The 11,030-nt window shown below is 40.3% G+C and overlaps 1 protein-coding gene across 1 annotated transcript in view; it reads right to left on the reverse strand.

The window, feature by feature from the left end:
* Positions 1 to 1,255: 1,255 nt before the first annotated feature.
* LOC115067408 (zinc finger protein 679-like) overlaps positions 1,256 to 11,030 on the reverse strand; it is a 24,950-nt gene continuing 15,175 nt past the window's right edge. Inside the window, exons 3-5 of the mRNA XM_029555139.1 lie at positions 3,408 to 3,527; positions 2,393 to 2,526; positions 1,256 to 1,681 (exon numbers count right to left, since the gene is read on the reverse strand). Coding sequence (XP_029410999.1) covers positions 1,672 to 1,681; positions 2,393 to 2,526; positions 3,408 to 3,527 — 264 coding nt within the window. The 3' untranslated portion in view covers positions 1,256 to 1,671. The remainder of the gene's footprint in view (positions 1,682 to 2,392; positions 2,527 to 3,407; positions 3,528 to 11,030) is intronic.

Below are 11,030 nucleotides of genomic sequence, written 5' to 3' on the forward strand. Positions count from 1 at the left end.
CTATCTGTGATCAATGCTGAAGTCACAAAGATTGTTAATAAAGAAACAAGCATATGAGCAGCATGAGAAAACACAGATCCCAAAGAAGCCTAGACTGACTTACACACACACAGGAGAATGTGCAGCTTCCGAAACTCAAAGAACACTTTCACAATGAACTGGGCAATAGACTTAAATCTTAAATATTAAACAAGATCAGTATTTTGCAATCTCTTTTCTGACCAACCTGGAATATAGACATCAACAGTAGGCAGAAAACAGAGGAATCCACAAAGGCCAGGTAGAAAGTCACAAATACTTAACACATTATTATATAAAAGGGAAGAGAATATAGAATTTCATGGTATGTAAATATTCTAAGTGATTCTCATCAAAGTCTTACAATCATTTTTGGAAGAAATACATTAATAATTATAAAACAATGAAAAATCACAATGAATCAGAAAGGCACAAACACTTTCAAAGTAGAAACAAAACTAAAGACATAACATTTAGTAAATTCACAATCTTAAAATCTTGACCCTATAGGCCTTAATATATATCACAGAATGCATGAAATCTGGTGGGGGGTATATGGGAGTGCAGATTGGGGAGGGGATATGAAGATGATTAAGACTTTTTTGTGCAATGCACAATTCAATAAAAAATATACGTCAAAAATATAGTAAAGGAAAAACACATAGAAAAAAAACAGCTGTCTTGTATTGGCAAGAAATGTGACATGAGAGATATGGAAAATTTAAATAAATAATTAAATGAAGTGATATTTGCTGATTAGTAATATCCACATAATTTGTGTGCAATAAAAGAAGTCATTTACCACAGGACAAATCTTGATGAAACTACTCTAAATTAAACTATCAGAATCTCTTTCTAGTGAAACAGACTATAGCAAAAACCATTTTCAGGTCTTTATCCCTCTTTAATTAGAACATCTCACTTGGGCCCCTCCTTCATCCACTCACAACTACCTGGTTGGCTACAGTCTCCCCTCTCTTCACATCCCAGTGCTCTTTGCTTTGTTCCAGACAGGAGACCAGAGCAAGCTTACACAGAGGAAGACCTGTGTATAAGAAAGAGGCACATGACGCTCCCTGGAATCTTTAGAAAGTATGGAATTTCTAACACAGAACTGTGCTCCACTGATAATACAGAGAAAAAGATACAGCTCTCCAAATAATTTTCCACTAACAAAATAATTTTATTTTCTGAGGGACTCATTAGAATACACAGGAATTTTTTTCAGTTTTCATACACTAAGTTCTATCACAGATTCACAATGCAGCCGTGGCAATGGAACTTTAAGATTCTGGCTACATTATCGTGTACTAATGAGTGGCTAAAATTAACACCAAAAATAATGAAGGTGGATAATTCTTGTAACAGGTGGAAATGGAAAGAAATGATAAAATATAAACATGCTCCTCATGATACCAGATATTTCCATTTTACTAATTTTTAAACAATCCAAGACATTCAATAAAACTAACACATGAACAAAATAGACTGTCATCTTTCAAACATTGCAGAATAGTAAATAATTCTGCAAGACAAATCTCTTCACCTACAGACACCAGATTTCTGTAGTTCTCCAACATCACCTCGCACAAAGCCCTCTGAGCAGAGTCTAGGCATTCCCACTCCTGGAGAAGTCAAATGCATCCTTGACAGTCAATGGATCCTAAAACGAAAAACAATGATTCAACCACGTGCCCAGGAACAGGGTACTGGACCCAAGTAAAAGAAGAGATAATTAGTAAACAAGTTCTGAAGCAGATGAACAATGTGAATAATTCAAAAGGACATTTCTTAACGTAATAACTCTCTATAATCTACTTGCTAACTTTTGAGCAAAAAAGAATAGCATCAAAGCTCCCACATTTCTGTGCAGATTATGATTTTAAGGAGTATAGCACATAAATTAAGCCCTCAACATAGGAATACCATTTCTCTCCTGCATTTGTAGCACATGAGATCAGTTGTATATATTTATCCACTGTAAAGTCACACTGATTTATAAGTCTGCTTCGTAAATTATAATGTTTATAACCATGCACTGTAGTCCTAGCTAAAACATAGATTTTTAACTTAACATGATCTGTGGCTGGCCTGACTTAACCTTTTCCTTACAGGCTTTGCAGTGAGGGCAGTGACCCAGGTACAAAAGACACTCCAGCAGCACAGAGCAGATCATGGCAGAATAAAGGAGGAGTTAAAAGGAAGAGTGGCAGGGACCGTGTGTGCTCTCCCTCAACAGCAAGAAGAGACACAATCCTTGTGAAGTGTGTCCTAGAAACTACATGTAATGAAGACATTACAGAAACATTAGGGTATAAAGTATTCTAACAGATTCTTTGTATAGTAGTTTCTCTTTTTATCTTCATTTACTTACTTAAAATTTGTCAAGAAGGAACACACTGGCAGACTTCTGCATACCACAGTAAGAATTTGAGAACTGGGCTCCTCATTGCAGAGAATAATGAAAACATGAAGACAAGATCCAACACTGGCTGAACAACGTTGATGCTGCATACACAAATGTTTCCAAAATCAGACAACTACATGTAACATTTGATAAGCGGAGCTCTTTTCTGAGATACAAAGAACCAGTACCATTACTGGTAAGGCTGTGATTGAATGAGAAGTAGAAATAACCAACAGAGAGAAAGAGGCCTGCTTCAGCATCTGTACCTGGAGAACTAAGTATTTAGCAAAGCAATGAGAATATTTTCTTTCTCTAAAGAAAGGAAGAAAACTGCAGTGATGAAAGGAGAGATTCTGCATTAAATGTCATGATTTTTGTGCTTCATTCTGTAAATTACCAGAAGAAAACTTATGCCTAATAAATTAAAAACAATGATGTCTAAGTCTGGGTATACGGGTGCACGGGTAGCTCAACCAAGCGAACCAACTCCCAGGAGACAAAAGAATACAGGCCTGTGGTGTGGGTGGGATTAAATGATAAGCAAAGTAAAACAGTATCTGAATAAAATAAGACAAAAAAAATCAATTTTATGGAAAGTTTAAACAACAATACAGTGGCAGATGAAGACCCAAGTCCATCCTCCTGAGGAATTAAAGACTGGCATGGTTCAATTTTCACCTACCACATCATAAATATTTTTGAGATGGTCGGTCACATATTTATTTGATTAGTCTGGAAAAAACAAGCATTGAAAGACAGGATGGAGAGATGGCTATGCTACATATGTAAAGAGTTGATGTGGGCCAGATAAGGTGGCACATGCTTTTAATCCCAGGACTCCAGAGACAGAGAGAGGCATCTCTGTGAGACCTGGGCCAGTCTGGTCTGTTTAGCATGTATTCTGCCAGAACAGGTTACAAGTTCACAATAAATTTTTTTGATAAATAAAGAGTATATGGTCCATACCCTTGGATGTATTTACCTGAAAAGAAGCCATCTGTCTTCGTCTGTGAGTTTCCTTTCCAGCCTCTCTTACATAAACAGTCTTCTCTTTCTTTGAGAAACTTCCTTTCAGTTCACCTGAACTGAAAATCCACTTCACCTGCCAACATTAATTAGAGGAAGAAGCGCCTCAGAAAACAAAACAGGCCTTTCTCACTGTCTGTAGTCACAGTAGATGCACAGGAAGAAAGAGCTCAACATGGAGACAGCGATAAAACTTGCTTTCCTGCCTCTGAGTGGTCCGCCGTGCCAAGAAGATCAAGAATTTCTACTACATCATGGGAATGCAGTGGTACACAACTCCTAATCCAAACAAGACAGAGTGACATGGCTTTCATCCTTTGGGTTAAGCTTCCCTCCAGAAGCACTGGTATTTGATCCTAAGCCTAACTTCTACCTGGTGCTGTTAACTAAAAGAGCACTGATACTTCTACTCCCCTTCATAGACAGAAAAGGTGGGGGAGATGCAAGTGGAAATTTTTCTTTTAAATGCTACAGTTTAGTGAGATTAAAAAGTTTTATGTTAAGGCATATTGAGTCAAGCTTGAGTCCCCATATGTCTGTTAGTATGAGTCCATCCACTGGAGCCTGGTTAACCCTTAAATAAGACCAACTTCCCCTTACCTAACAGTGATCAGTTGCCAATATATCCTCATTATTTTTATGAGCTTTTAAAAAATTATGTGTATAAGTGTATTGCCTACATGTGTATAAGTGCACCTGTGTTGTGCCCTAGGAGGTCATAAGAGGGAGTCAGATTCCTTGGAACTGGATTTAAGGATGGTTTTTCACTACCATGTAGGTGCTGGGAGTAAAACCCAAGTCCTTCACTGAGCCATCTCTCCAGCCCTTTTATGAACATGTTTTTGCAACCACAAAATAAATAAAAAAAAGTTTATGTAAAAGAATGCACAGGCCAACATACCCAAATATCTGCAGCAAAACTTTAGAGCTGACTTTCAAATTGAAGGCTAACAATTAAAAAAAATCTAGAAAGGCATACACCAAGGCTTTAAACCCAGCACTACAGTGGCAGAGGCAGGCTGACCTCTGTGAGATCAATCAGGGCCAGCCTGTTGTACATGTTGACTCCCAGGCCAGCTGTTGTCACATAGGGAGATTCTGTCTCAAAAAAAGTAAAAAAAAAATAAAATAGAATAAAAAAGAAAGAAAAGACGGAAATTAAGACCAAATCCCTGGGGAATCACAACCCAACACCCAAAGCTCCTCTGCAAAGGCTCATTTTCCCACCTCCTCTCAGGTTCTATTCTACAATGCTCCAGTAACTAGTGCTTCCTAGGCCAACCTGACCCCAGGTGCCCCTTTCCCACCCCTACTCTTCTGACTCTCGGTGAGTTCCTAAAGCCCACCCTGCCTCAAGTTCCCCACCACAGGATTCCATGTGGTTCCTGTGGCGCTAGTGAGTTTCCCCATTCCCTGCCTAGATGCACTTACCTTTCCATCTACTTTTGATCCTGCACTACACTGCCATGAGTGGTTCCTGGGGCTATCCTGAGACTTGGGGTCCTCTTTGATGCCCAGTCCAGTCCAGCCCTCCTCAGGTTCTGCACCCTGCTGCTCCACGTGGTCACTCCTGCCCTGGTGGATTTCCCAGTCACTAAAACCCAGCAGTCTTGCCTGCCTTAGACTCTTCCCAAACTCTGCTTTGGCATTGCCCAGCCACATCCTCCCTACATCCCGATACTTCACTTTTCTGACCGGGCCTACTTCACATCCCTCCTCTAAACCCTGACACTAAAAAATTTAAAAAAAAAAAAATTTTTTTCCTCAGAAATCTCTACTACTACCAGTCAAATACCTGGAACCCTACTACTACAAACAATTTTGACACGGTGAATGAGCCTCCAGAAACTCTGGTTTTTCAAAGAAAATACATGTCTCAAGCGTAAGTGGAAAACTGATTATGGACAATGGAGGGCACTTTATGGCTGGCACCGCTAGAGGGGGATATTGGCAATTTGCTAACTAAAACAAGTTTGTTTTCTGGTAATCAGCTAAAATTGCCTTTAGATAAAGCATACAGAATTGCTTTTTAAAAAAATGTCAGGAAGCATTCATACAAGATTTTTAGGATCTCACTGAAAGACCAAAACTATGAATTATAGGAACACACAAAAGGAGAGGAACTCTAGGCTGAAGGCATGGGGAATGTTTTTAAGTAAGCATATAGAAGGTTTCTCATCTCTAAAGAATAAAATGCACATGGCCAGGCATGGTGGTTCACACCTTTAATCCAAGCAGGTGGATATCAGTGAGATCAAAGCAAGTCTGGTATACAGAGGGAGTTTCAGGACAGCTGGGGCTACAGAGACGCTCTGTCTCACAAAGACCAAAAGAAGAAGAAAGGAGGAGGGGGGGAGGAGGAGGAGGAAGAGGAGGATGAGGAAGAGGAGGAGGAGGAAGAGGAGGAGGAGGATAAATGAAATGCCTATCCATGTACAAAAGACCAAAAACATCAAAGAAGCAGGACCAGGAAACAAAATCCCAATGGTGTAGCTACAACACTAACAGACACTTGGAACGGTATACAGGACACAGATATAAGCCCACATAACTCTAGCCTACCTCATTTTTCACAAAGATGCCAGAAATAAACATTGAAAAAAGGACAGCATCTTCAACAAACGGTGCTGGGAAAAGATATGAGCATGCGAAACAATGAAAATTGATTCTTATTTCTCAACTTCTACAACTGTCAATGCCAAACTGACCAAAGACCTCATCATAAGACAGGACATCCTGAAACTGCTGGAGTGAAAGGTCAACAGCATGTGTCAACATTCAGATATAAGCAATGACTTTCTTAATAGGATTCAGTAGAACAGGAAATAGAAGGACAACTGGGATGTCATAAAAGTACAAAACTTCTGCACATCAACCTTTGTGTGTAACCAGTTGTGAAACTCTGTAATTATCGCTGTCCCTTGAAAAAGGAGCTTCTTTGCACACCACAAAACCTCTAAGGAAAAGACAAAGAATCTCAGAGAAGTTGCCCCTCTAACATCTTGGCAATTACCCAGATATCCTGCAAGAGAAAGAACTGTAATAAAATTCATGGAGCTTGAAGACTGACTCCCAAAGACAGAATTGTCAGGCTTAGTGGTGCTTGCCTTTCATCCCAGTACTCAAGAGGCAAAAGCAGGCAGATCTCTTTGAGATGGAGGCCAGTCTGGTCTACATGGTGGGTTCCAAGCTGGCTGGGGCTGCAGGATACCCTATCTAAAATATAATAATAAAAATAAAACACACTCAAGACTGTGCACATTGTTTGAGGAGAAAGCACACACAGCAAAGGAAATTTGGAACAATCTCAATAAATTAACAGAAACCTCAGATTAGGAATTTCTATATATTAGGTTTCCAAATGGCTTGTGCCTGTAGGAAAGTCCAAAAGATGTAGAGTTGACATTTTCTTCTCTCATATTTCATCTTTGTCTTCCTTCATTTCATTGTTTTTTATTATTCCTCCAAGTTTAAAGTACACAGTAGGGACATTTAACTGAGTTTAATGTTATTATACTTGAGTGACATTGATGAGGGCATGGTCCCACTAGCTCCTGGAATGCAACTAGATCTTACCATATGTTTATAAAATATAGTGAGAGGACAGATGATTGTTTAGGGGTATCTGGCTGAAATACCTGAGTGCCTGGGGATGAGAATGGATTATAAGGGGATGACATGCAGTCAAGCCAGGAATGACAGAGAGGGAGCAAGTTGCAGAGTTAAAGCACAGTGCTCTTCATTTTCTCACAATGTTAAGGGCTTGAGGCCATCAAGGATTTATCATAGTATTATACAGACAGTGAATTCTGAAGATAAGACAACAATGTCTCTTCAAAAAGGGCTACATATTTTGAATGTATTGTTGTGATAGCTATGAGGACAAAGGGAAGTGTTGGGAACTGTGCCCTCACTAAGTCAGAAGTAGTAATCAGATATGTGTTCATCATTTGAAAAATAATGAAAGGCATTTGTACGATAATGAAAGAAGGTATAGAATTATGGAAAGCTTCTCACCTGTGTAAGGATGCAATGTGGCTCCAGTTTCTAGAAAGAACTTGGAGAGGCTGCAGTTATGGATGAGTTGGCCCTGATTCTTCTGCCTGGCCAGGGTGTAAACCATGGAGCTGCTGGCTCAGAGCATGAAACTCCTATACAGGTCATCAGTGATGGGGAACAAAGTTTCTCTTATAAACAGCAGAATTTTTGGATTTCCTGGAGCAGAAGAAGACTCATAGTCAATTGCCCTGAAAAGAGTCTTGAAAATGCTCATGTGGAAGGAGCTTCTGCAAGACACCCTTCCCCCTAAGACGACCTGGTAACACACCGCCCAAGATTCCTGCCAAGTTCACAAGGAAGTGTCGAAGCTAAAACTGTCATTTTGCTCTGGCACATTTCTCAAGAGAATGAGCACAAAATTGCCAAAGTCATGTGAATGTAAATGTAAGCAATAGATTTGGAACATCCAATGGGGCATACATGTAATGGCTCGGTTCCACATGGAGCAAATTGTTTGCATTGCAGCACAACAACCTCACTCCACTCCTATCAGTACATCTGACTCACAAAGTCATGTTTAGACCCACACCTGGATATCAACTCAGAGAACCCAAACACAGCTGAAGAACTGAAGAGCCCATGAAACTTCATATGCAATGCAGTGTGAAATATCAAAATGGCGGACAAGGCAATCTGTAAATTCATGGATGGTAGTTTGGCAGAAGTATGTGTAGGCAAGGCAAATTCACAACTAGAATAGATATCAATTTCAGAAAGGATAATGAGCTTCACACAAAGCTATAGCTATTGCCAGATCAATCCTGATCTGTAGAAAACCATGCTGATGAGCTTATATATAAATTCTATATCTGCCACTATTGCCAGTTTATTCATGGGCCCTATGGAAGTGAAATGGGTGGAGAGGGGATGAGGTTAATTATTAAGAAAATGGTAGTTCTAAGCCAGGCATGATGGTACATGCCTTTTATCCCAGCACTTGGGAGGTAAGGCAGAGGCAGGCAGATCTTTGTGAGTTTGAGGCCAGCCTGGTCTACATACTGAGTTCTGTTTAACTGTTTAATGAAACCTTTATCTGCTGAGGTCATTTTTTGACGAGCATTTACATGGGAGACAATTACCTTCACATCTTTTGGCCAGTTGGAGTGACCTATCCACTTGTCTTTATCCAGGTATGCTTCTTCAATGTCTCTGAATGTGCAGCCAAACCACTGGTTTGGCTTATGAATCAGTAAATGATCACACTTCTGTGCATTTCTCTTTCCAGGAAAAATGCATGACCATGAACAGTGCTGGAAATTATGATCAATGAAGAATTAACTTCATCTTTCTCCTTCAAAAATGTGACAGAAACATACTAAAAATCTACAACTCTTGGGGGTCATGCCTGTATAGCATGTAAAATCATCAGTGATGTAGGTACTAATGGTTTCTTTCTCACTTAACAGACAAAAGGGCTCATGTAGTGAGACCATAGGTGCATTCTTGAGAAGTGCATTTAAGGTGTTATAGCACCTTTACTTAGCTTCTGCTGCTCCTACTCCAGCCACCTCCAGCCACCATGCCTCCATGCCATGACAGATTGTAATTTCCTTGGAACTCTAAGCTCAAATAAACTCTTCCTTCTATAAGTTGCTTGGGTCAGTGTTTCTATCACAGCAACAGAAAAGTGACTAATACAGTAATTGGTACCAGAGAGTGGGCTGTTGGCTGTGTAGAACCTGACCATGTGGGGTTTTGAAGAAATGTGCAAGACTTTGGAAGGTTGGGCTAGAAAAGCAGCTGATTGCTGTAAGTGGAGTTTAACAGGCCATTCTAGTAGGTGCATGGAAGAAACTAGTGCTGAGAACAATGTAGTTCCAGAGGGAAATAAGGACTTAAGCAGCAATTGGGATATTTTGGCAAAGAGCCTGGCTGGAGTCCACTGGAGACAAAAAGCTTACCTGAGGCTAAGTTGAAAAGCCATAGACTAATTTCTCTGGCAGAAAAATTTTAAAACAGCCTAATGTAGAAATGGCGGCATGGCTATTAATGGTGAATATTATGCAGATCTACAGTGAAAGAGAGCAAATGGGGCAGAAAGAAATACAGTTTGGATTGAAAAAGAGCACTAGGAAGACAAATGTTGGAAGCCTGGCATGTGATGGAAAGGATCCTATTGATAAGGAGATTAAAGTGACTAAGGAGATTAGAGTGATTAAGGAGGGGCCTAGAGATTCAAATTTAAACAATGGAGAGAGTGCCTCCAGGGCAAGATCACACCCAGGTAAGCCTCCAATTTGTGAAAGGAAAATGCTGCAGGGGCCACTGAAGAGAAGAGCTTCTAAAATGGATAAAGCAGGCTGGAGTCCATCCCAAACTTTCAGTCAAACTTGGCAGTGTTGCTCACCTGGTTCTGGCTTTAGAGGCATGAAAGATGCAAGAGTGAAGGGGTCATCAATTCTTCCTCTGAGGTTTCAGAGAGCCCTGGAGGCCAGGCAGCGTGAAGACCCTGACTAGAGAAGGCCCTGATAGACCATTGCGTGAAGCTGTGAAGGTGAAGCCTGGTTGGCAATGGAGACCCCAAGAAGTTCATGATGCCAGAGCTGTGAAGCATCTGCCAAGAAGACCAGCACATAGGGAGTGGTACCAGCACAAGAGAGAGATGTGTGGTTCATGCAGCAAAGCTAGAGAGGCTGAGCCATCTAAGCCCTTTGGAAGTAAAGTCCCAGAAGTTGGACGTGGAGCTACTGGATTTGGTGTTTGCCCTGCTGGTTTTCAGTCTTGTTTTGGTCCAGTATTCCCTTACTATGCCTCCAGTCCTCCTTTTTGAAATGGTAATATGTATTTTGTTCCACTGTATGTTGGGAGTATGTAATTTGTCTTTTGATTTTATAGAGGCTTACAGTTAAGATATTTACCTGAGTCCACTTTGGACTGTGGACTTTTGAATAGTATTGAGACTGATAATGACTATGGGGACTTTTAAAGTTGGACTAAATGCATTTTGCATTTCATATGATCATGAGCCTATAGGGGCCAGGGGGTGGAATAATGATGGTTTGAATGAAAATGTCCCCCACAGGCTCCAAGTGTTTGTACATTTTGTCCCCAGATGATGGCGTTGTTTTGGGAGGTTTCAGAAGGTGTGACTATCCTGGAGGAAGCATGTCACTGGGGGTGGGCTTACAGAGTTCTTAAGCCTTGCCAGATCTCCTCCTGTTCCTGCATGATGTTGTGAGAACTTAACTTCTGCTGTTTCTGCTCCAGCCACCTCCAGCCACCATGCCTCCCTGCCATGACGGACTGTAATTCCCCTGGAACCATAAGCTCAAACAAACTCTTCCTTATATAAATTGCTTGGGTCAGTGTTTCTATCACAGCAACAGAAAGTGACTAATACAACTAGTGATATTAAACACCATTTAAGATGCTTCTTAACCGTCTTTATTTCTTCTTTTAAGCACTCACTGTCCAGCTCCTTAGTCCATCTTTTTTAAAAATATATTTATTTAATAACCACATAATTAGAAGAAGCATTTCATCACAACAGCATTGACGTATTCAATAACAATTTCTAGAG

This window comes from Nannospalax galili, unplaced genomic scaffold, assembly GCF_000622305.1.
Source record: "Nannospalax galili isolate Female #2095 unplaced genomic scaffold, S.galili_v1.0 scaffold664, whole genome shotgun sequence".
NCBI classification, from domain to species: Eukaryota; Metazoa; Chordata; class Mammalia; order Rodentia; family Spalacidae; genus Nannospalax; species Nannospalax galili.